Source organism: Sabethes cyaneus, chromosome 2 (genome assembly GCF_943734655.1).
Source record: "Sabethes cyaneus chromosome 2, idSabCyanKW18_F2, whole genome shotgun sequence".
NCBI lineage: Eukaryota > Metazoa > Arthropoda > Insecta > Diptera > Culicidae > Sabethes > Sabethes cyaneus.
The window spans coordinates 134,102,300-134,129,807 of NC_071354.1; the positions used below are offsets into that span (position 1 = coordinate 134,102,300).

At 36.2% G+C, this 27,508-nt stretch overlaps 1 protein-coding gene across 1 annotated transcript in view; it reads left to right on the forward strand.

Annotated features, from left to right (window-relative positions):
- The first annotated feature begins 1,068 nt into the window (after positions 1-1,068).
- Positions 1,069-27,508, forward strand: part of LOC128737399 (dendritic arbor reduction protein 1-like) — a 144,503-nt gene continuing 118,063 nt past the window's right edge. Inside the window, exon 1 of the mRNA XM_053832028.1 lies at positions 1,069-1,122. Within this exon, the coding sequence (XP_053688003.1) occupies positions 1,069-1,122 (54 nt within the window). The remainder of the gene's footprint in view (positions 1,123-27,508) is intronic.

Sequence of the window (27,508 nt, forward strand, 5' to 3'; positions counted from 1 at the left end):
GATAGAGCATACACACGAAAGGGACGACAGAACACGTTGCACAGGTGAGCGAGGGTCTCTTTTCCATTCTGATCACTTTTAGCCGTCGCGGCCGCCGCTGTTGACGAACGTTCACTTTCGCAAATCGTGCCGTGTTCATTGTGACCTGCGGACTCAATACGGCGGCTCAACGGGACTCAGTTTCGTGTTGACTAGCGGTGAGTTAATACGTGTCTTGCTGGAATGGTGTGTATGAGTAGTAGATTCCGTGCTGTCTTTTGAGCTGTTTTCCAGTTTTAGATGGTTCGCGCTTTGTAGTCGCGTTTAAATCTCACGCGTCTGATGATACTCGTGTGTGCCACAGAGGGGCAACGCGGCGATCTGGTGTGCCATTCGACAAATCCGCATCCACTCACGCATCGGAGGTTATAACGCCGATTTAATTCAGGAGGAGGCGGTTATCATCGAACTCAACAAGGTGTCAGAGTGCAACGACTAACAGCTGGTTTTTAAAGTGTGTGAGACAGTCTGACGAATCTCTGCTTGACGTTGATTTTGTCGTGCAGATATTCATTCCCCTCAGTTGTGGTTCCAAGGTTGACAAAAAATCAAGAATTTCTGAAAATATTAAAAAAGTGAGTGATTAACTATTTCTATTTAACAGCAATATAAGTGATGATAAGTGGTTCCTTGACACATGGAGTTTTTAAAATATTAGATGTCTAGATATTTTTGAAACAAGTATGTGAGTGATTGTTTTCTCAAGTCATTGGTAAAGAAGAAAAATCTGTTTGAAAATGGCTTTTTGAATAATCGTACCTCGTACGTTAGATAAATGAATAAGTAGAAAACTTCAATCGACGCAGTGAATAATCAAAAAAATGTGGTAAGGTAATGATCGGATTGGATCTAAAACTCGAAATAAATTTTGCCAGTTATTTTTGCGGCAAAGTGATAGACACATCAGGACAAAGTTTCTGTTCTATTCGTGAGTTTGGAAGGTTAAAAAACACTCAAGGGCTGCGTAACGTACCAAGCACAGACGCAGCCTCCGGAAACGAACTCGGGCCAACTAGCGATTAGATGTTTATGGATATAATAGGCGATCAAATAGTACCATCGTCAAGCTTGTGGGTAATGCAGGTTAGTATTTTTGCTATGAATTGCATCATTTAGTATAAATAAATAATCCTTGCTTTAGAAAAAACTGACATAAACAACTAAAATCACAAAATGCTACTCGAAATATTACCGATTGCCAACATTAGGTAACTTAAAAAAGGATTTCTATACTCAGGCAACGATATACTCATTATTAATTCATTTAAGTTGCCACTTAAATACTCGTTGAATGAAACATTGGAATTTCAATCATAATATGTTTACATTGGTTGTTATTAGTTCTTGTGAACGGGCATTCATGTTTACCGTCGGGATTATTTATGTTCATAATTTTAACCGCAAAAACCTCAATAAAAAGTCGACTTGGATAAATTGCAACTGTTGATCGGCCCATTTACGGAACTTATTGCTTTTAGCATATAATTGCGAGATAATTTCGATATATCTTAATCTGTAATGATTATTTTAATCGCACAATGTTGAAGTCTCAAAAAAATTTATTACATTTCGTTGAGTTATGCGATCGAGTACCAGCTGTCTGGTTAATAAACTTAATATTGCTGCTTTGTGCTATGCTGGGCTCAGTGTTGTTCTCTATATTTAAAATAAGTTTGTGTGCTTGTTTCTGTAAGAAGTTGACAATAGTTGATGTCCTCCAGCTACACAGTGGCTTTTTGTTTGCTTATTCCTGTAATCAACATTTGGGAAATAGCAAAGCTTCGATCATTTAGAAATGAGGCATTTTCGAATGCGTGCATTTCTTTAACCATTCATTCAATCGCAACACGTTGTAAGGATAAAACAAGATTATAAAATTATATTTTACGAAAAAAAAACTGAAGCAAATCTTTTATCGTTAGGTATTTTAGAGAAATTCCCTAACTTTACTTGTGATACCGCTCATCAGCCCTTCCTCTTCAGTCACGGTTTTGGCGAGCCGGTTTTAGCAAATCTTCATTTGACCAATGGTACTGTTCCTTCAATCTTCAGCTTCCGCTTCATTATCATTATTATAAGATGGATCCATTCTCGTTTTATGATTGTAGCACGTCCTTGCTATAATGTCAACTGCCTAGACCTGGAGAAAACGTAACTGGACCATCATAGGATTTAATGAAGGGTAGCTATTCATTTGTTGAGCCACTTTTGTATATGTATTTCCGAAATCATGGTCTTGTGCGTCACAGAACATTGATTTTCTTACTACTGGTATAGATCCTTTGCCAAATCCTAGATTGTCAGCGAAAACGTAATGTGTTCGTAAAGATAATCACACGTTTGCATAAAACACTGCATAAGATTTTGCTACTGATTCTTATTGATTTTCGTCTTCATTTTTTTAAAGCGGCTAAAATTTACGAAATATACAGGTATACCTCGATATTATGTACACCTTCGCTTCGTTTAGCATACGCATTATCGAAATGTAAGTACGTACTATCGATTGGTAATTTTAGGTTTTGAAGCGGACAATTTTAGGCCTGGGGACGGTTAAGGTTAGTTCTGGGCTATGCTGGCTGCAAAAATCGCCATTTTGCCTCTAAAGCATAAGAGGATAGGGTTACGAATCAATGCGTCGAAAACCCAATATATGGTAGGAAAAGGCTCCAGTAGTCCTCTAGGCACAGGAGACAGTAACTTTGCTTACGGAAGACATACGTGCACTAGCCGTATTTGAACGAAAGGTTCCTAACTCTTGTATGAAGGGCCAAAAGGGAATTGATCGATAAGCAACATCACTTACACGTACCAGGGATTTAGAGAATCTCCTTCCAAGGGCTAAGTCGCCTGCGTCATTCGTTGAATAAACCGTCTTAATGCAGAATGACTCCAGCAGGCGGGGAGAAGAGCCTGGGCAAAAACAGAACAATCTCACCAGCAGTCCTTCGAATGGAATAGAGTTGCTTTGAGTTTCCATAAGTGCTTCTAATTATTAATTTTTTTTTCTGGTGTCAATGTGTAGTATTAACACTCGTATTAGCCAAAGTTTTCACTATATAGCAGGAGATGCTTCATAAGCTGAAACGAAAAAAATATTTAAAATAACTTAATTTATGTTTACCTATTAGCAAGGTCGTGTGGCTCCGCCGTCTGCCCAAAACCGCGGTTTTGAGTTCAGGCAGCCGGGAACCACCCTGTATCGCACCCCCTAGCTTGGCTACTCAATAGAGCATTACCGGCTATGGCCACGTGGAGGCGCTAGGTAGGGGCTTGGGATAGCTAGAGCTATATTGGACGCTCCTCATTTGCCTTCCCCATTTCATACCCAGTGTCGTTCATAGTAAAACACACATTTTTTCTGAGGACTGTTTTTGAATAAATTAATTGGATCGAGTTTTAATCGCTTTAATTAGGTTTTACTGTGTATTTAGGGGTAAATTATGCAAAATGTACCATTCTTGCCTTTTACACAGTATGGAATCAATAGGAATTGATTCTTTTGATGTTTTGACAACATTTGGAAATTATTTGAGTTTTTCTTACGGGCGGCAAATAAGTTGTTATACCGTCAAACGGGGTAACTTGCAACAGTTCTCAACTATGAGTGCAAGTGAAAACTTATCTGTAATACATTTGATGTCATTTAATTGATACAAAGTTATTAGGTCTACCATAGAACAATTTCACATATTGAGAAAAAATATGCGATCAATATTGGCTGTTGTAGAATTTTTTAACTAATTTGTTACTAGTAACCCCTTAAACGGGGTAACTTGCAACAAGCACTATTTTTTGGAAATTGAACGAATTTAAAGATTTGAATGAGTTTCTTTTGACTTGAATATGCAAATGATAATGCGATTTGCGATTTTTAATGCTTTTACTATGAATATACGCATAAATGTCCTATGTCATGTTGGTGAAAAAAATTTATGAGCCCCGTAACGGAAATTACAGAAATAACTTTATATTATTCATGCAATTGATATTCCTTGTCTGGATCCGATAGAGCTGCCTTCTTTAAGGATCATTCACATATTACGTAACGCACGTAGGGAAGCGGGAGTTATGTAACAGCGCATTACACCTACACGTCGTATATCCACTATGCAAAATCGCGTCATGAAGTAGAGCGGGAGAGTTAAAAATCATCGATATCTCGATTACGTAATATATAGATCATTACGTTACGAGTGATCGTAATTAGACACTCTCATATTGCTGGTCGATACTCTCAGTGAGGTTATTTTCGTTTTGGCCTCTTCTATGGCCATTTTTAGTATATCCAGACAAAAACTGGCATACAGGGATACCTCGATATAAGACAATTTATAATTTCTAAAAGTTGTCTTATATCGAAATTGTCTTATATCGAAACATGGTTTTTTCAAAAAAAATTTGCATTAGCGGTCGACAGTTTTGCTCTGTGTTATGTGTTTACGGTTTTTGAACTATTTATTATTGTTTGAACTATTAGTTTTTTACTATTTTTGGGGTTATTTTGAAATAATGAACATCTTCATGGCACCGATTTCAGAATGAAAAATCAGCTCTGATATCGTTATCAGCTATGTCAAAGGGATTTGTTTCGATATAAGACAAAATTGTCTTATATCGAATTGTCTTATATCGAGGTTGTTTTATAACGAGGCTGTCTTATATCGAGGTATACCTGTATTTCCGACTTACCGTAAGTATCTTACACTCTACAGGTGTGCTTTAGTATTGTTTGGTGCAAAATTAAATGATAACGTGCCTCTTGAAGGTAACGGAACACAGCTTTTTATATCTACCAGCTGTTGCAAGTTACCCCGTTTAAGTAATTGTTTTACGAATAACGTGGTATCAAGTAAGATAAACAAAACTAGTCATCATAAATCAATTATTTTGTTTCCTTTTTATTCATTTTACTATAAAAAATGTATGTTAGGCTTCTTTTATTTGAAGTGCCTGTGGGCGACACAAACGTTTTACTGACGAAAAATTGATGATGAATTTGACACCATCTTGTGGGATTTTTTAAAAATCACCAAAACAGCAGAAAATCAACTTAACAGTATCTAAGGCTTCTTTGAACTGTTAACAACAAGATTCAGTGACTGATATAGATTGAAAATTGAAGTAACAGATCAAAAAGTACAGTAAATTGAATCGATATGGCGTTGTTGCATGTTACCCCGCTGTTGCAAGTTACCCCGTTTGACGGTACTGTTTAATTAGCTTTTGCCAAGGTTTTTGGGGGGTAATTGGGCAAAATGGACATCTTTCCAAAGCCTGGGCAAGATGGGACTATCGATTCCTTGAGTTTTTTTACACAGAAATAGGTATCTTGTAAGATTCCAAACCAGCAGCTTCTAATTATTGGGATTACGAGCTCATTTTTGCCCATTGTGCAATGGGTTAATAGTATATACCGTAAACGCACCTAATTTTGCGCACCCTACATTTCAGTCAAAACTTTCAAATTTCTACAAACTTTTATCTTAATTAACACATCTGGGAAAATATGTGATACGTAGAGCTATTCATTTGAGAATGCTATTTTTATTAACACGTGTTCGAACGCTTAGAGAACTCCATCAGTCTGAAACAATAATTCTTGGGTAATTTTTCAAATAGACCTATGTGACAATCAGAGATTCTCTTCGCGTCTCCTCTCTGCCGCTTTTCACGGCTACATGAATGCATAGAAAAGAAAATTTATAAAACATTTAGCTAAATAGTGACTCCGGCAACCGATTCATGCAAAATTGATGAGTTAAAATGCATTAGTATTGCCGTAAAAACGGAAGAGAGGACACACGAAGGGGATCTCTCATTGTCACATACGTCTATTTGAAAAATTACCCCGAGAATTGATGTTTACTTCAAATATTGTTTTAAAATCAAATACAGTTCTGATTCAAACTTCAAACACTTAAGCTATGCTGAAACTTTGTTAAAAAATGCGATTTTTTTTACATTCTAAATACGTAGAGTCTATAAATTTCAACTCCACCTTGGAAAATTAAACCTTTCACGCTTATTTTTTAGTAAAAAAAACTCAATTGTCTTCGTAAACAGGCAACAGGAGAAATTGCTACAAAATGACAAAATGGGCAAAAAAGATATCGAAGTTCTCTTAACTGTTATCATTAGCTGGTCAAGTTTATTATGGTCCATCAATCAATATTATAGTTAGTAGGCGTAATACAATAAATAATTACTTTCAAAACGTCCTAATACACTTTAATGTAACTCATATTAGTCGTAATCAGGCGTGATTACCAATGTGGTAAAAGCTATCATAGTAAATTAAAATAGCCAATAAAGGAATATAAAATTGCACTTGCTACTTTTACAAATTGTTGCGCAACCCCAACCTTGGGATTGCGACGGCAACGAAAGGATTTTATTGATGCGATGGACTATTATTTGCAATGCACTTTTACTATTTATTTATTTGATTATTGTCGTCAATCAATATTTGTAGATCATTTTGAAATTAAAAAATTTATTTTATGTACTAGTTTAATTAATTATTAATTCTAATCAATGGAAATGAATATTAACCTTTACGTCCCCGACATCAAAAATGAAGGAACTTTCAGTTACACTTTTGGCTCTATCTCCACTGATTTTCAGTCGATTTTTATGCAACAAGTCTTAGAAGAACCACATTAGATTGGCCTTTAATAAAAAAAAAATATGCTGATAAATTGTTGTTCCAATTTCACGGAGATATTCCAGATCGCGGCGGGATTTTATTTGACGTCAAAAGTAGCAGATGAAATAAAACTAGAAATCTGCTTAATTAACTGCGCAAAAGTTATCCATTTTATTTGTAGTAACTAATAATGACTTTGACACTATCCTGTAGAGCGTTGGTTTACACCCCACACTTCGGAACATCCGTTGTCGGTTCTACCGGAACTTTAAAGTAGTCATTTGGAATTCTCTTCGAAAATATGGCAAATGGGGTATCAAATAATAGGATTTTTCAACACGAGTTCTTTGGTAGACATTTGGATGTATTTTGAGCCGATCTGGACATTCCGGAACATCTGGCATCGATTCTACCGGAATTCTAAAGTGGTCATTTGGAATTCTCTTCGTTGCATAAAAATCGATTGAAAATCTGTGGAGATAGAGCAAAAAATGTAACTGAAAGTACCGTTCTGATTCAAACTTACAACAGTCCCAAACTTCGAACACTTCAGAATAAAATGTTCGTTAGTATCGCTTATTTGATAAAATATTATATTTGTTATACACCACCCTGTTCGCTATAATGTGAATGTCCTCTATCCGGTGAGGTATGACATTGAACTGTAGGACTCTTTAATAAGAATTCGGCAGACGCTGGAAAAAGTGAAAACTCAGATTTTAACTTGGGTCGCTTACTCTTAGCGTGTCGTATGAAGGTAGCTGTTTTTTCGTTTGCATTATTTCAGAAGTCTTAGAACATTTACCTTCCCATTTCGCGGTTATTATATAAATGCAAGGTATGTATTTACTAAAGCACTGTTGAAATACAATATTTCAGGCATTATTTCAAACATATTAGATAAATTAAAGTGTTCGAAGTTTGAATCACGTTTTGAGGAGTGATTCAAACTTCGAACAGCCACAAAAAATCTTAGGTTTTTCCCGTTTTTCCTTCCAGAAAATGAATTGTCTTGATTGCAAAGCTGTAAAAAGTCAATTTGTATAAGATGCGGTACATGCAGATCGAAAACATTAGCAACTAACTACAGAAGTGCAGATTGTTACTAATTGTTATGTGAAAAATTGAAATCACACTATTAGGTGGATTTAAAAACACAGTGTTTAGAAAAAGGATATAATTTCACTCATTTAGGTTGAGTGGCACTAAAAACATTAATATTTATCAAAATAATACTAGTCTTCGATGTCTGAGACAGAAAAATTAAACCTTTGAATGTCAACCATGGAAGTATTCGAAGTTTGTATCAAAACTAAACTGCAGTTTTTTAGTGTTTTTTAATGTAAAACGGTATTTTATCGGCATTTTGAACATATCCCCAAGAAAATAAATAAATTGTCATGCTGTTAAACCATTTGAGACTGTAAGATAACCAAAAATTCGAGCTTTTCTTTTTAGCAAAGTTTCAGCATAGCTTAAGTGTTCGAAGTTTGAATCAGAACGGTACCTTCATTTTTGATGTCGGGGACGTAAAGGTTAAGATCTATACTTGTTATTGCTATGCAGTGAATTACAAAAGTATTGTTTAAGTTTTATCTCTGTTATTGTAAGGTTAATAATGTTGCAATGTTTATTGTAAACTGTCATTATTTGATTAATAAATCCAAATTTTGCATGGTACGTTCGATAATTATTATTATTGTTCCATTGAATTGATCGCCGCAATTCAAATTGTTTGCTTCTTGTGATCGGCGGTTTTCGGCAAAAATAAATTCAAATTCAATTGCCAGTCTGTTCGTACGTTTCGAGCTACTTACTGGCTTTCACTCATTATCTGCGGACACTAAAACGATATATTTAACAAACTACACATATATGTAGTAAACTACATGGCCGAAGCAAACAATTATTACTATTGAAAGTGTTTTAGACGTCTCAAATGCCGTGTTGGCATGGTATATAAAAGTTTAATTTTGCTAAGATTTGATTCTAATGACATATTTTATAAAATTTGCCATTGAAAATTACAGCCGTTGCTTTAATGTTTAAATATTAATAACCATACGTCAAGCTTTATAAAATAGTAAAGCAAACTGAATCCAACCTAACCTGCGCATTGCATATAATTGAAACCATTTTCTGTACTGGTTCTATTCTTTCTTCATGTGTAATTCTAAATGGAGACTATACTACATTGCAATATTCTAATGTTGATCTAACATATGCAACGTATGATATTTTAACCGTGTATGAATCCTGAAAGTTATAGCAGAATCGTTTAATAACGCCTAACAATTCGGTCTAATTCTATCACTCTTTTCAACATTTTAATTGTCTAAAGAAATTGTTATATCAAGTTTGTTACATTTTCTACTAAAACAAATTAAGTTACATTTCTAGATATTTAGTTGCAGCAAATTTTTATTACACCATGTATGAAATAGCAGCGTCCCATTTTTTAAACTGTTCATGTCTTTAGAATTTTCCATTTCTATGTAAAGTCTGATGCCATCGGCGTAAATTAATACTTTGAACTTGCTAAGAATGAAGAATAAGTAGTGGACAAACAGAATAAAGAGTGTAGGACCTTCATTAGAGATTTGTAGGACCCAACTTAGCATTAATAGGGTTTAATAGTAGCTGGATTCCCGTCTATGCAGAGCAATCGCATGGTGCCCCGCAAGTATTGTGTCGAGATTTAAAAGACATTTAAATTTCATCTTATACATGGAATCTAGTATTTGGAATATTAGAGTAAGGATCCTTCCGAGCACACACAAAGCTGTGACAAAGGGGTTGTGGTGACCAATATGTGACTAATTTCAGTCATAACTACGTTGCGTTGCTGCAATCAGGAGTGTGCCGAAAATGTACTGCTTCGTTTCAAGCAAAAAGCTTTGGGTAAAGACGTCTTTAAGACTTGACCGTCCTTTATCGACAGACTCGCAGCCGGTTATTAGAGTACAGGACATTTTTTTTAAATTTAATTTAGAACAATTGCGGAGCTTGTGCAACAATTTTACTGACTCTAACAACGCCGCCTAACCCAGCTTCGAACAAACGACGACTGGCTTGTTGAACAACCAACGTACTTCGAAACTAACTGACGGGCTGGGTTTAAGCACTTGACGAATTAAAGCGTAGGCTACTTTCGAATGCATATATATTTTAAACCATTATTTCAATCTCATAAAAAGCACGTAGCACGACTACGTAATTGAAGTTAAGAGCTAAAATAAATCATTTAGCGTTATTTTGAAGAAATTCTCTCACTTTACTGTTGACAAACCTTTTTCAGTCACAGTCTTGGCCTGCCAATTCTACCAGCTCTTCATCCGACCAATTTCGTTGGAGCCTGCTCCCTTCATATTCAGTTTCCGCTTCATTATAGTTCAAAACTTCGCTATTGGACGGAACTGGGAATAATTCGGTGGAATCAGCTCTTTTGGAATGAACTGGACTCCATTGTAGTTGTACCATTTCATTGTATCACGTCCTTATTGTAAGGTCAGTAAGAAAACTCAGTCATTCCCTGTTGTATACCTCTGAATTCATTTTTTTTTTTTCAATCCCAAAAATGCTAGTTTTTTACCACAGCAATAGATCCCTTGCCAAATAATAAATATTTTTCGCAAACTTATTTTCAAAAACAAATTTAAATCTGCTTGGAACCTTACCGTCGTCAACATGCATAGAACTCGGATAGCCTATAAATAGCCTATAAATATCATTTTAATAAAATTATTATAATGTTTTAGGCTATAGAATCGATCGGTTGTAGTATTCAGTCGAAAGTGTGGCTGTGTTGCTAGTCACAAATCTGTGATTTATATGATAACAAATCTGTGTAACGAGCGCTCAAGTCTTTTTTCTACCAAATTCCTTCGGCTCAAGTCAAATGCGGCGAACAGTCTGGAGCAATGACATAGAAGGTAGAGAGAAGAAAAGCCCTGCTGTTTGGCTTATTACTGCAACCTCGTCGATTGCGATAGCTATAAAAATATACAAAACGACCTAAAATCGATAATTGATTGAAAATTTATGCGAAACTGGAAATGTGTCAATCGATCAAACTAATGGGTGTAATAACCGCGATGACTCCATCGTTACGAGCCACGATGGGATCATCCACACCGAGCAACGAAGTTATCTGTGTGTTAGCTGAATGACAGGAAGGTAAATCGGACTTACATCATCGGTATGCCTAGCCGTAGTATCAGCTGGGTTAGAATAGTTCATTTCTGATAAACTTCAAGCCCTTAGATAGCATTATAAAATATTTGTTTATTTGTGTTTCAATAATAAACGAAAGAAAGACTGTTCTACATACATTGAGTAATATGTATGATAATATATTGAAATTTAATGCAAACAATTTCATGAATAATATTGCCTTAGATTTTGTTTTGTTTCTACTTTTATGATAGCAATCACAACTGCAAATATTTTTCTCAGTAAATTTGGCTATGGTTAACTAAACAAGTTCTCCTTTATTAGCATTACATATAACATACTTGCTGTTAAAGCTGATTTAAAAGAAATTAAATTCATCTATCTGCTATTTAGCAAATAAATTGAATACAAAGTAAGTCGATTTAACATTTACCATCGTCAATGTCCAACTGAACCATTTTAATAGACATGTACACTGCAGCAAAGAGTGATTGGACTTAGTTTACCAATGATGAACCATCATGCGGACTTCGTTTGTGATTGAGTGCTGCGATGAGTTTGCCGAATTTACTCGTAGACTGCTGGGCTCGCGTAGGTGACCCTGAAGGACTGGCTGATAACGCCGGCCGGTTAATTGATGCGTAGGTGTAACGAGACACGGGTAACAGAACGAGTTTATGGCGTTTTGTGTCAGAGTTTTTTGAAATGTTTGCTATGTGAATAATGTGAGTGATATCAATCTTATTTTATAGATTCGAGTTTTTTTTCTTTTAAACCCTTTCACTAAGCCTCAATACTTACCAACTCAATAGAACCAACTAACCAACTATTAAATTCAACCTGTAGCATGCTATTATGTTTCAAAATGGTACTCTCGACTGAGCCTGTGCGACATTTCGAATATTTTCGCACAATTTCGGTAATTTCGCACAATTTTCGCTAAATGTTAAAAGGTTATGCAGAAATTTGTATTTCATTAGATTAGGAGCTCCCCCTTCTAGATGGGGAAGGGATCTCAAACCACCATAAAAAAATCTTGTCTCTAGAAACTCCCACATACCAAATTTGATTTCATTTGCTTGATTAATAGTTGAGTTATGAGGAAATTTTTGTTTTATTTTATGGGCGCTAAGACGGGGGTTAGAGGAAGGAGGGGTCTCAATCCACAATAGAAAAAAAATCTGCCTCCAAAAACCTTCACGTACCAAATTTGGTTCCATTTGCTTAATTAGTTTCCGAGTTATACAGAAACTTGTGTTTCATTTGAATGGGAGCTTCCCTTCTAAAGGGAGGAGGGGTTTCAAACCATGCTAACAACATTCCTTATATCATACGCAATGTGTATGCCAAGTTTCATCAAAATCCGTCGAGCGGTTTGCGAGTCTACACCGGACACATGAACAGTATTTCATTTTTATTAATATAGAAGAAGATTAGCAAATTTGCTTGTATTTTCATACTTGGTTCAAGAGTTATGAAAATTTCTCTCGGCGTTTTCTAGAGAAATTGGAGACCTGGAATTATTTACCTTCTATTTTCGTTTATAATTCCTTTAAATTTATTCACATACAAAACTTTAACTGCCTTCAAAATATTCTTAGATTAATCTTAAAAAACCTTGAAAATTTCAATGTGAAAAAGGAGTAACTCTGACAGTATTAGTCCCAGATGATTTTGGATCAGATAAAATCGGTTGCAATTAATATTGTCACTTGAGGCAGAATAACTCTTATATAGCTAAAGAAGCGCTCGATCCATGCTCCTTGCAGACACCCTCTAGGCATTTAATAAATATCGCTTCATAATACTTATTCAACCTGTTGAACCGTATGTTTCCCTAATTTAGGCATTCACCAGTGTGTGCCTTTCGAAAGGGTGTCACACGCTATTGAACACAAACCGGAAACTTCCGTTTTTTGGATTCGTTAAGCTTCATTGAAAACCATTGCACAATTAACGAATGAGTAACCGAGTCTACTTGATTAAGCTATGTTTTGCATAATGGAACGGAAAACGTGGGAACCGCTGAGAACTTCTTCGGCAGAACTCAACCATACTGACAGCAAGCGAATGGATTTCCAATATGTATATTAAACCTCTCATTCCATCTATATTATTTCGAAATTCAATTTATGGCAGCCTTTTATTTATATTTCTTTTACTGCCAGGCAATATCACGCAGAGCTAGGACAAGTTAGAAGTGAGGGAGAAAAAAACAAATAATTAATCACGCAGCTGCATAAGTTGACTTCTGCCCGGAGGGCTGTGGAGTGCAATTTGACACATTTACACCAGAAATTGGCTTGACTATGAGGCTAGAAGTCGGAGGAGGACGCCTCCGCGTAATCAGCTTTACTTGTAAGAAGGAGATTCTCACAGCGAAGTGGTTCTGGTTACGAAAACTATGTACTGCAGATACAGATGCCTAAAAAAAGTAATGGTCGCACCCAAACGGTGCATCTAGAGTTGGCGCAATTTGTTCACACAAACTTCGATTAAATATTAGTTAGTATTTTTATTATTTGAAAGAAACGTATGAAAGTTACGATACCAGCCAACCAGAGGCCTAATTTTGTTATATTTGGTGATAGGTTTTTCTGTCAAGGAATCCTCGAAAATGCTTTAGAATTCTTGTTTTAGACGTAGATATTTCTATGTAAAACAATTTACAATATATTTTTGAAGTGTGCCTTTCTCCATTATGATGATATGGAAAATTTTTCTTAGAATTAAAATTGAAAATTAATATTTTCTAATTAGCGGACCATTATCCACGCGTCATTGTGAAATTTCTTAAAAAGAAAAAACTATTCGAAATAAAACTTTTATTTTTAAAGCAATTACAAGCATTCTAAAATGTAAGTGAAGATTCATATTGTATACATTGGTTATTTGATGTTACGGTCGTTAATAACACCACCCAAATGACAGATAACAATAACCTCTTTGTATCATGTGTGATTCACCTTGCTCACGTAAATACTGGTATCGATGGATTGGCGGACACACTTATCCTTGTACAAATAACGATCGCCAAAGGAACTGAATTTCAATGTTTCGAAATTTCCTGCGAGTATATAAAAATTTATCTTTTCCTCTAGAGCTCCGGCTATCTCTCTCGTAACGTGTCAAGTTAAAACACTTTTATGATGTTTACTTTTCAATGAACTTGTCGTTGTCGTCTTGCCGCCACTTTCATCAATGTTTACGCGACATAGCGCGAAGATTTAACCTACTAGTGCTGGTGAGACTTTTGATTTAGCTGCATGACGTACCCATACCGTTGCATTGCAATAATCGACCACGATATGTAGATAGCCACATGCTCAGAATGGAAATTTTGTTGTTTGCTTAATGCTTATCGGTTCATAAAAACGAAGCGCACACATTAGTGAAAAAATTGAATTTTTGCACTCGTTTGTTTACCATGTGCTGGCACCTTTTCTTATCTTCATGATTTCTAACGAACACTTTGGTGTTGATACGAAACGAAGCAAGTCTATCTAGATACATGGCATGATGATTAATACGAAATCGAATCGTTTTATTCTGGCAATCATAATATAAATTAAGTAATCAACCGAGTCCATTACCAAACCATATTTGAAATATTTAATGAATTTCCAAATTCGTAACTTTTCGAATTTCTAAACAGCTATGTAACAATTTCGGTATTGACCAAAAATTTCAAAATCATCATTGAAATTTGTTCTCCGTTACTCCCTTGATTCCCGGCACGTACTGCCACCAAGGTACTGTTTTCTTGAGAGCATCTACGCGCTTAACTGCCAACAGCATAAAAAATACAAAATACGTCTTCAAATATACCCAAACCATAAACCAATAGTCGAAATACCCCAACATCCGAAGAAAAAATCATGGAAATCCATTATTTTTTTATCTTCTACAGCAGAGTAGTCCCTCAAAAGTCCCAGGAAGAAAAACCAACTATTACCAATATAACCAACTTTCATGTGAATTTCATTCAAACTAATACTCGGCATTAATATTTATGGATTGTCTGTCCATAATCGACTAAAGATAATGTAAAAGAACCACTACGTTTCACTATAATTTCAAAAATAAAAGTCCTCTTGGTTTTTATATCCACTTTGAACATGTGAAGAGCATCAGCAGCAGATCACTCGGAGTAAAAACTTCGAAATTTGAGCTCTGATTAAACTACGTATGACGAGGTGGCTCCGTTACCCTACTATGTCTAAATCACCATGGGTTTTCACTGAACTCATAATGGCGACGCATGATAATTTTCAAATTTCAGATAAAGCCCAGCTGAATATCATGCACGGCTAATTGTCTTCGTACGTCAATGGAAAGTCACATTAACCCTTCTATGGTCTACATCATTTTTGGCACCGCAAAATTCACTGAAATGGTCATAACTTTTTTATCAATATTTTTTCACCAAATTTAGGAATTTTGCCGAAAATATTTTCTATTTTCAAAATATCTATAGATAATGGCAATATAACATATGGTCCCGGAGTTATCAAAAAATATCAGCACTCGACAAAATAGCGATTGGCGATCATCTCATGTCTCGCAGAGGCCATATAGCCGATTCCAGGCCCCGGACAAGTTCCTCCGAAATTCGTTCCGTGCTTGAATCAGAGAAGAAACTCTCCCCGGGCCCGGAACCAGTCAAACGGCCTCTGAGTGACATGAGATGATCACCAATCATTATTTTGTCGCATGCTGATGTTTTTTGATATGCGACACGACATACTTTGCTGATGCTGAAATGTTCCTTTATGAGAACCGGTTCCGGATTTATAGTGTCCCCCCGGATCCAGATGGCGCCACCACGGCTCATAACTGCGGCAAAGTAACTGATATGTCCACAGTCGATGATATATTTACAAAAATCAACAGATTTCAAACAAATTTTAAATATTTAGCCACTTTATCTAAAAAACCATGTCTCGGTCCCCCAAGGAACTCCGGAATAACTCCGGGACCATCTGACATATGGCCATTATCTATATATATTTTCTAAAATATTCTAAAATATTTTCGGAAAAATTCCAAAATTTGGTGAAAACATATTGAAAGATAAAAAAGTTATGGCCATTTTAGTGAATTTTGCGGTGCTAAAAATGATGAAGACCTTAGAGGGGTTAATATTATCAAAAGTAAAATTATATTCAAGCATTCTGAAACACACTACTGAATTGCTGTGGTTTATTAAGGGGACATGAACGGCTAAATTTTAGAAAGACTAGTTGATTGCCCGATCTTACTCGGTGCCCCTTTGTCTCTCAGTCACTTATACATCTGTTATTGTAACGAACATTATGCAAGAGAGAAACCCCTTTTTCTTCGTTTGAATGTATCTGTTGGTCTGTTATCCCCAAGACACTTGTAAATCTATCTTTTTCCCGATAATCCCTATAAATCTAAACAAAAACTTTTTAACGTTTTTGAAACTCTCCTTGGTAATGGCCTTCCTATTCCCCCTTTCGGAAATCCAGCAACTTGTACACTTGTCATCGTCCCAAATGCAAGAGAAACGCACCCCTTGACCCATTTGAACCATTCTCCCCCCTTGTAATAGACCGTCTCCATTTTTTGTCAATTCCCTGCGCTGAATATTTTATGTCAAAAATCATGGGTTTGACACACGACATTTGATGAAGAACTGTCCAGACGATCCGGAGTTATGGTCAAAGAACATGTGTGTAGAGTTTGGTGAAGAACGGTCAAGGTGTTTTGGAGTTATACCGCCTATTAAGGACCCCTCCTCCCTTTTTGTCAACCCCCTTATATCAAGAAACATGTGTACCAAGTTTGATGAAGAAAGGTCAAGGCGCTTCGAAGTTATGTTCCCTTATTATGGACCCCACCCCCGCCCGCGTTTTGTCAATACCCTGGTGCTGATTCCTTTTTTTTTTGTTTATTACTAGTCCTCGATTGTATCGCACAGGCAATTCCTAAGATATACCTATAATTAAAATTATTGAATTCATGACAGTACACGTCAATAGGATTGTTCTGGCCAAATAGAGTGCGATGCATTGGAAGCCGAAAGAAATCTGATCGAATGGCAAGCCTAGGTGGTACGTTGATTTGAAACCGCTCCGGCAGCTCCGGACAGTAAATATTGTTTCCAAGAAGATCGAAGACGAATAAACGTTGCAATAAACTTCTCCTATTTGCCAGCGTGTGTAGTCGTATAAGAGCGCATCGATGTTCGTAGTTCGTACGGAGGCAAACGAATTAATTCATCCCTGGGCAGCATGCGCAAGGCGTACCGAATGAATGGTAAAGTGCACAATTTCACATACTATCGCTCCGTACTCCAAAGTACTACGCACAATCGCGCAGTAGAGTAGTAGTAGTAGTAGTAGTAGTAGTAGTAGTAGTAGTAGTAGTAGTAGTAGTAGTAGTAGTAGTAGTAGTAGTAGTAGTAGTAGTAGTAGTAGTAGTAGTAGTAGTAGTAGTAGTAGTAGTAGTAGTAGTAGTAGTAGTAGTAGTAGTAGTAGTAGTAGTAGTAGTAGTAGTAGTAGTAGTAGTAGTAGTAGTAGTAGTAGTAGTAGTAGTAGTAGTAGTAGTAGTAGTAGTAGTAGTAGTAGTAGTAGTAGTAGTAGTAGTAGTAGTAGTAGTAGTAGTAGTAGTAGTAGTAGTAGTAGTAGTAGTAGTAGTAGTAGTAGTAGTAGTAGTAGTAGTAGTAGTAGTAGTAGTAGTAGTAGTAGTAGTAGTAGTAGTAGTAGTAGTAGTAGTAGTAGTAGTAGTAGTAGTAGTAGTAGTAGTAGTAGTAGTAGTAGTAGTAGTAGTAGTAGTAGTAGTAGTAGTAGTAGTAGTAGTAGTAGTAGTAGTAGTAGTAGTAGTAGTAGTAGTAGTAGTAGTAGTAGTAGTAGTAGTAGTAGTAGTAGTAGTAGTAGTAGTAGTAGTAGTAGTAGTAGTAGTAGTAGTAGTAGTAGTAGTAGTAGTAGTAGTAGTAGTAGTAGTAGTAGTAGTAGTAGTAGTAGTAGTAGTAGTAGTAGTAGTAGTAGTAGTAGTAGTAGTAGTAGTAGTAGTAGTAGTAGTAGTAGTAGTAGTAGTAGTAGTAGTAGTAGTAGTAGTAGTAGTAGTAGTAGTAGTAGTAGTAGTAGTAGTAGTAGTAGTAGTAGTAGTAGTAGTAGTAGTAGTAGTAGTAGTAGTAGTAGTAGTAGTAGTAGTAGTAGTAGTAGTAGTAGTAGTAGTAGTAGTAGTAGTAGTAGTAGTAGTAGTAGTAGTAGTAGTAGTAGTAGTAGTAGTAGTAGTGAAAATACATTGAAAAAATCCGACTTTTTTCATATTCGTGACTTCGCCTACGACTACGGCTCTACTATCAAGCAGAGAACTTATGATTTATAAAACCTAAATACAGTTTACATTTAGTTCAATATATTGTTTTTAAAAGCAGCTAGTGAAATATTCAACAAAGAATGTTTTTCAATGTGTATTTTGAGTATTAAAAATGGTCAAAAAAAGTGAAGTGAAAAGTTGCCGGTTAAATTTTCGTTTATATGCATTGGATATTACTAAGAAGAAAAATCAACAATTTTGATATATCATATTCACTGACCATCTTGCCTACACTAGCAATTGTCCATTTCACCCTATCATTATACACACCGAAAAAAATATACACGTGCGTTCAATGTGCAGAACATATAGATATTCTCCTGGTGCTAAACACTACAGTTTCATAAGAATAACACATGAATCATATTCAATGGTCAAACCATGGGTAAAACACTTTGAGATGACCTGATATTCACATCAACTCATCGTGAAAGCCACGTGAATTTCAAATAGAATGACATTTCATAAGAGTTACCCTTTGATTAAACGTGTAAAACCAGTGAAATATTTATAAAAACTTACATTTCAATTTCATGTGGATTGCAACAGGATTCGATCTAATGGTAAAACACGTGGATTTGCGGTGCGAAAGCAGTGACTACCATGTTGATTGAAGGTTTGTTTGAAAAACATGGTTGTTTAACGTGTTTCCCATATGAAATATTTCATTTCACGTTAAATCGAAGAGAAACGCTTTTGATACCCGAATGATTGACAAATAAAACAAGATTATCAATATTTGCACGTTTAAATTCATGTGTAAGATCTCTTGGTAACGCCGTGTCTATTTTTATCAGTGCATTTTTTTAAAGCTTTCACAATTTTCCATATGCAAAGAAAATTATCAAAATTTGAAAGTCCTAAATAATGATGGTTACCGTTCAGACATCATGAGATAGCAAAAAGATTGGATGCCCATCAACACATTTACGAATTTTAAAGCCTAACTGGTAGAATCAACCACCTGTCCGTCTTACCCACCCTGTTCGTCTTACCCACAGTTCCCCTATACATAGTAGAATTGAATTGGAAAGATTTCTTTTTAATTTAATTTCAGGTTTCGTATTCTACTAAGACGCTCCAAAAACTTCAGTCAATCATGGTTTGCTTGATAGGCGGCGTTTATCCGGCATATATTGATCTCTTTTGGGCTTAAATTTTTTTTGGGCTCTACTCATCGGTCTAGATCGGTCTTATTCTCGTTCAAGTTGATTGAATAGACAAGATATGAAAAGAACATAGTCATGTGGTAGATAAAATCTTGGGGAACGGTTCAGAATTCATCCACCAGATGGTGTACTTGTACCCTTTTATAAATATTGGTCGTAGTTACACATGTAGATGGCATGCAAGCTTCTTGTCTTCGGCAAGGTTGGTCAGATGGACTAGATTCATTCTATGAAGGACAGTTTAATACAGCATTAAATCACCATTAAAAACGGTCTGGACACCGCTTAGCTATTAGCGCTCAGAACCTATCATTTTTCGTGACGCTCGCATTTTCCGCTTTTTCGTAATGACACCCTATCCCATACCTTGCCGCAAGTCGTAGTCTTACGTCAAAAACCAGATTTTTTCGATTTAATTTTACTCAATCCCCTCTTTGTAGAAGTTCCCCACGCCAAGCTGCCGTTCATCATTTTATCATTTAGTTCATTAAATTAGCTCCCAGAAACAGAAATAGCTAAAAATTCGGAAATACGTCAAGTTTCCGCTAAGAGACAGCCGTTTGAATTTTGGGGTCAAATTGACTCCAAATTACAGACAAAGGGTTAAAACAATTACCGTATCGCAATGATTCCGGTTATAAATAATAGCTAAATTGTTTTCACTTCAGGAATACACTAAATTTGTACATTAATCGTACAGCAAAAATGGTGCAAAAACCATTGAAATATTCAGGGAAGGGGAGTTATAATTTCTATCAGAATCATTAACAAAATAACATCGATTTTTGGTAGGATAACATTTTGCTTAGAAACGGGTTTCGAATGAAAATTAGGGAACATTTTGCATACTGTAACATAAACGTTATAAATAATGCTGATCAATGAAATTTGATGATATCTTCACCTCGATTTAAAATCAAATCTCATGTTACTACCGCATGGGAGAGCACTGTAAAAAGAATATGTGAATATGTAATTTTCGCAGAATTTTCCTGTTGTCTTCAATATAGAAATTGCTATAACCATGTTTAACTTGAAAGCATTACTCAGTTGGTCTCCGGAAACGCCAACAGTTCCATTTAATATGCACAATATTTTCATCCATAAATATGAGCAGGAGGTGAAAGTGGGTGGGTTAAATGTGGCAACGTTGTATGCGATCAATGATGAACGGCTAGGATTCGCATCAGCGCCCAATGCCCGAGAGTTGCTACCGTTAAAGTAGCACGTTGCATGGTAAATTCGAGTCGTTGGTAACCATCGTTATCACCCGTGTGGTCGTTAATTGTTAGCTTTTCTGCAATGACTCGGAAACAAATAACGCTATTGCAAAATTTTTACGATTAAAAAAATAATTGACGAAACAAAATATTGTAAATTTTCCGTTTTCCAGACTTTTTTATGGACCGCCGAAAAAAAATTTGTGAAAAATATTTCCCAAATGTTTTTTTTCCTGGATTGCTGAGAAAATTTACTATACATATATTTAAAAAAAATTGCTCAATGGCGCTTGGGGCCTGTGATATAAATTTTTGAAGTATTTGTGAAGTAGTGAATTTGTGAAGAAAATATTTAAGAAAATGGAATTTTCCGGTCACAACTCAGAAGAAATAACAAAAATGCTATCATGAAAATAAAAAAAAAAGAAAATAATGTTTGAAGGTTTTCTACAACGCTAAAAATTGTTTTACCTTTGTTTTTACTTGTCTTTAGAGTTTTCCACTGCCCTTTACATCTTTTTTACATACCTGATTTCTATTGATCTTTTTTTATCTGGTAGTGCATAAGTACTTCCATAACTGAAAAGAATAACGTGAATAATCCGATCGAAAGTTACTACATAGAACGGTATGCATAATTTAGTATCATTTCCCGAAACCGTCACGGACATTTGCACATGCGCATCGCTGGCTATGTATTCGACAAAAATACTAGCATTCGTTTACGCTTTTGGATTGGGAGACGAAGCGAGGATGAATATGACGACTTCAATCGGCAGTGTGCGCTGATTGCCATTTAATGATAATGACTATGACGATGGTGGCGGCAGTGATGATAGTGGGTGTGGTGATTCTTTGCTTCTATCTCATTTCCACTGCTACTGAGCTGACGTTTGTTAGAAGAGTCCGCATGTCTAAAACCGACGTTCGAAGCTAAATGAAAAACAGACACCGGGCCGCCACCGCAGACGAAAATTTACCAACACGAATATTACAAGAAAAGTCAGATCAGTACAGTAGGAAGAGAGAGGAAATCACATCACATTTCCATCACCTCCCACTCGTAGCGTCTGAACGGAGTTTTTTTTACGATGGCGGATGTGTTTACTGGTTGGTGGGTGGTGAACAGAGCAGGTGGCGAGATACAGAGAATGAATGGTTGCGCCGACGCTGATCTCGTGGTTTTTCATTTTTGCCATGGCATGCAATAAAAAGTGCGGAAGCCATTTTGAAAAAAAAGCATGACGGATACAAACAGTATTGAACACATGAGTGGTTTGCCTTCTGTTACGATCATTCTCGCGCAACAGTGAAATATAGAAAATTACGTTTGCACATATTCAGACATCTATGTAAGTTTCAAATGAGAAATGATATACCATGCTGCATCAATATCCGGACGCTTAAGCAGGTCATATTTTTAATATGCTCCGTAAACAATAATTTCGCAACATTCTAGTAATTGCTTTGTACTATAATCAAATATAAAGCCTAAATTTTCAATTACACGTCAATTTTACAATAGAAACTCAATAAAATACATTAAAATAATAGAATTGAACAGGCTTGTCTTGTTCATAAATCCGGACACCTCACATCTCAGTGAATCAATATCCGGACACTTTTGAATCATTTTCCGGACAGGCAAAACTTTCTAGTATTTTGTCTAAGAAATGTATGGCTATAAGTAAACAACTTATCACTAGTAAAATGTAGTGCTAAGTAATCATCTCTCTATACAATTTTTTACTTTTAATGTCACTTTGGTGTCATTAACGGTACGCTTTTAGTCAAGTGCTACACTGACCCACTTACCTAACCAGAGAACGAAAGTGATTAAGTAAGGGTAGACGGGGCAAGACCGCCCGCCTAAGCAAAACCACCTGTATAAAAAAAAGTTGTAGCTCAATTTCTAATCTATCTGCTTTAAATGAACAATTGATCTATTACCTACATGTAAAAAATAAAAACATAAATATTTGTAATGATTTTCTATTTTTTATTGCGATTTGGAAACACTTCCAAAAAATAGAGTATTTTTTCCATGCGGGGTGAAACATGCCCACTAACGGGGTAAAACCGCCATAGCGTATAACTTTAACAATATTCAACCGATTTGAATGAAACTGGTGGCATTGGATTCGTGAATTTATCTAATTTAAACAAATTGAACCAGTTTGCTATCAAACAATACATAGTTCCCCGAGATTCGCAAATTCGAAAGAGTGTCCGGCAACCACTCGTATTGGAAGAATATCAGTAATATAGGTACCAACAGTCTTGAAATTGATACCGTATAGTTTCTTTAGACAACAAGATGGATCGGGTTAGGCATCCTGGAGTCAATCTTTAAGGACTAGAGAGGATCTAAGATAAAATATAACAATATGGGTATTAAAGTTCCTACAATTTATCGGGTGGGTCATTTTTTGACATTTCAAATTGTTCTGATTGATAAAGCAGATGCATATTATTTTTCCATTGCTAAGATAATTTGCTATATTTTCATAAAAAATATGTTTATTCCATGATATTTGTTCCAAGAGGGAGGAATTATTGAAAAAAGCTATAACTGAGAAAACAAGAAAATGTCCATAGAGCCCGCGGGAAAATTGGCGATTTAGATTTTTCCAAACAGTCTACCAGCTACAAACTAAGCACATTTATATTGCTTTATGTAAATCTGAGATTCTTTGGTCCAAACTATGCAATTATTTTAAAAATCTCCTTAGCGCACTAGCATTCTGTACAACGGTCTTGCGCCGTTCGTTGTGGGCGGTTTTACCCCCAAATGACCGAGTTACACATTTCACTATTTATTTCAACAAAACTGCATGAACAGTTACCTAATTTAGGTACTGTCGGATGAAGACAGGATCAGAGATGCGACATGGGTTGGATTTACTAAAAGTTTTAACGTTTTGAATAAAATAGACCCTAGGTTCTGCGGGAACAAAGTTATAAAAAACGAAACAATTATAACGAAAAATCTGTTTTTATTTATTTCTCCGATAGTTTATACGATATTGCTGTACAAGGTATTGTAAAATATTGCGAACGCATTCAGTAATATGACTGTCATCAACATTTAACACCAATTTGAGCAAGGCCCTGTAAAAACATGGTGGGCGGTATTACCCCGGCGGGCGTTGTTACCCCGTTTACCCTTACTTCTGCATTAAATGCCTTAAAGTATTTTGGAATTCCAAATATTTTGACGGTTCCATGGATCGAAACACTTTTTCTTACTACACCTTCTGCCTGGCTGAACGTGTCCTTTCGCATTTTCTAAGAAAAACATTAGGTAGTTACCATCAATTGTCAAACATGTCCGGATTTAAAAACATGGTTTTAAATCCGGACAGCGTAATTATTTATAAAAATACACTTTATTTCACCATATTAACCAATGACACCGTCTCCATTAACTAAAACTGACCTTCTTTGTCGATACTAAGCCTAAGAAGTTGGTTGCTTCGTAATAATAAGTTCCCAAAACCTTAAATCGCGAAAGTACTACTTTTTAGTAATCTGAAAAAACTCGCAGAAAAAAGACAGTATTTGACACCAACGTTACGTTTGGATTTATTTAAGTTATTTAGCGCAGCCTACTTAACCACCGATTATGTTTAAACGATCTTATATATATTTGCAAAGTAATCCACATAGCTACACCTCATAAATTGTATATATTATTGCTTAATAAGAATAAATTAGTGAAGGTGTCCGGATATTGGTACCGTCCGGATTTTGATGCAGCATGGCAGGCATTGTGAATCATGTACTTGTTATTTGTAGGTAGTTCAGATGGCAACATGAACAGTATTCCAAAGCGATAGACAAAGATCATCCAAAATACTTTTTTCGTAAAATCCTTAATCGCTAAACTTTAAACTCGATTTAATGACTATACTTTGAACTCAACCAGAATGGCTATAAATACTTAAGCGTCATCCATATTTGGTACAATTGTCCTCAGTTATCGTAAAGTTTTTCTACTAACATGTTTTTTTTATAATTTTCATTAATCATATAATCATATATTTTCATATTCCGTCCTAGTTTTTATAGCAGTTCTATACTAGATACCGATAATCATAGTTCTCACTACCGAGAGACTCTCAGGTTAGTCGCATTAAAAACACACGCGAACACCAGCCGAAAGCGTGCCATTCAGTGGTGAGGCGACGCAGCTCTGTCCAGCGTGTTTGCATCTCATTACGGCTATTGCCATTCACAAATTACGATCATTAAGATCGTTTTAACCGATAAACGCCGGGAGTAATTTGATGGAAGCGAAAAATGTCACCTTTGCGAGCCGAGCTAGTCAACTACGGCGAGAGTCCGGGTGTGTGGTTTCATGCTATTCCGCCGCAAAACATAGCGGTAGTGAAGGGTAGTGGAAATGACTGATGTTACAGTTTGTGGCAGTTGGTTAGAATAATTTCGTAATGGATTAACTAATTTTTGATATGTGTAATTCACGTCTTTCAAAAGTGGAGTAAAACTACTAGTCCACAGACGTTAAATTGGAATTGTATTATATATTATCAGTGGGTTTCGCGACCCAACTGATGGTCTGCTATTTTTCGTAAGTAGGGGAAGGGCGGTAAAGACGGACACCTTAAGGTCAAGAGTCAATATCTACTCATATATAACTGTATTGATTGCAATTTTCATACAAACTGAAACTTTAAGTCTCTGTCTAATAAAGTTACAGCGTGTACTAGAAAATTTCTTCCAAAATTTATAATTTTTTTAATATTATAAACATTATGTATAAATCAGAGTTTCTGCGCATGGGCGGGAAAGACGGACACTTGACATGGGAAAGACGGACACTCGCGAAAAGGTGTCACGCGCCGACGAATTATCAGTATTAAGAATGATTAACATATTTTATCATGTATTTAGGAAAGAATTGGCTTGGGAAAACCCCCTACCCAATTCCCCCTTTGAGCGAGGAAATAAAATGGTTCCCTTTTATAATCTTCAATATTTTAATTGGTGATGAATTAATCGTTTCTAAAAGTTGGCCTATTCCAACTGTTAAATGACTTCTGGATACTTTTACATGTATAATATGCAAGTATTTGCAATTTAAATCGTTGTTAGGCAAAATGAATACGGAATCTTTGTGTCCGTCTTTCCCTACCTTCGGGTGTCCATCTTTCCCGACTTGGATACCATTTTTTCAAACTTTAATAACTTTTTACTGAATATTCAAAAATTCACTAGATTTCCAATGGACATTCAGTGAAGGGTCAAACTAACGTAATGTCGTCGATATAGCACGAAAGTATTGCTTTTTAACGATTTACCAGCTATTTTCTTCACACACAAAACTACATCGGTTAGCGTATGTAGGCATTTTTTCTTTGTTTTGCTTATAAATTTGACAGCTGCGCTGCTAGAAATCGGCAGTTTAATTCAAAAGTGTTTGTTCAGTCTATAGAAACATTTCCCATCATTGGTTTGCCTCAAAAAATTATTGTTTATGAAATATGATAAGTGTCCGTCTTTCCCGCAGTGTCCGTCTTTACTGCCCTTCCCCTATACCAAAACTATCATATATCAACAACGAAAATGGAAGTTTGGAACGGAAAAATCGGTAGAGGACACGGCAAAAAATAAGATAACGATTATTAGACAACGATTGGAAACTCGATATCTGGAATTCCCTAGCTCTTCATAAGCCGGGATGAGTTGGCTTTCTTCCTCGGGAGCTCCATCGACATGGAATGGAGATCGCCGCTATTCAGGAAGTTGAATGGGCGCCTTCCGGAGAAAGGAAGTTTCGTGCAGTAGACTCTCAGTACTTCAATAGCATGTCTGCTATAGTCGCGGTTATAAGTCGGAACATGGAATCGGTTTCGTAGTGTTGAGATAACAAACAATGAGTTATCCGTTGAAGGTCCTTAGATGATTCTATATATGTTTTTTATAATTAAAAGGCAAGCTCTTCTACTACAGTTTAAGCAACCTTTATGCAGCGACAAACGATAAATCCATAAATCCAACAGGCTCGAGCGGACACATTGAGAGTACCCAAACCTCGACGTGAAAATTCTCATCGGAGACACAAATGTGCGGATCAGGTAAAGGAAGAAGGAATTCGTTAGTCCTGTCATTGGAAGAAATAGCCTTTATCTGTTGACCAATGATAATGGTCTGAGCCTTTGCCGCGGCTATTGAAATGACCCTCTGTAGCACATACTTTCGACGTCTGAACATTGAAGAACACATCTGGAGGGATCCAAATAGAAACTCTAGCTCCCAGATCGATGATGTCCTAATTGATGGTTGGCACTTTTTCGGATGTCGTCCGTATTTTTGGTGAACGAATATTAACTCTGACCACTATGTCGTCCTATGCAAGATTCCCGCCAGGCAGTCGAACAAGGCGAAGGCTTTCACTGAGACGACGCTGCGTTTCAACATTCAGTGGAACTTCAGCTGGTAATCTCTGCCAGTACCAACTCGTATATCATTGTACGAAAATTATCGTAAATATCTCTTAACAAATTCGGAATCGTAAATAAAGCATAATAAAGCGTGTCCACGTTCGCGCCCATAGAAGACAATCGATCTAATTAGCGTTTTGTTTAGTGTACACTTTGTTCGAGGACTCAGATTGTTCGACCGCAAGTATTGCTGTTCTCTGTTGCCAGTGAGCCAAGGAATACGAACTCGTCGACTCAAATTCATCGCTGTCGATTAACACGGTACTGCACAAGCTGGCGAGATTCGAATGGGGCCGACTTTCCACCCGAGATTTTCACACAGCACTAGATCCCATCCATCGTAGCCATGAGTCTAGTAAGCTTACCGGACAACCGTTTTCGTCCAGAATTTTCCATACCTCTTGTAGGTTTACACTATTATATGCGGCTTTGAAATTAATGAACAGG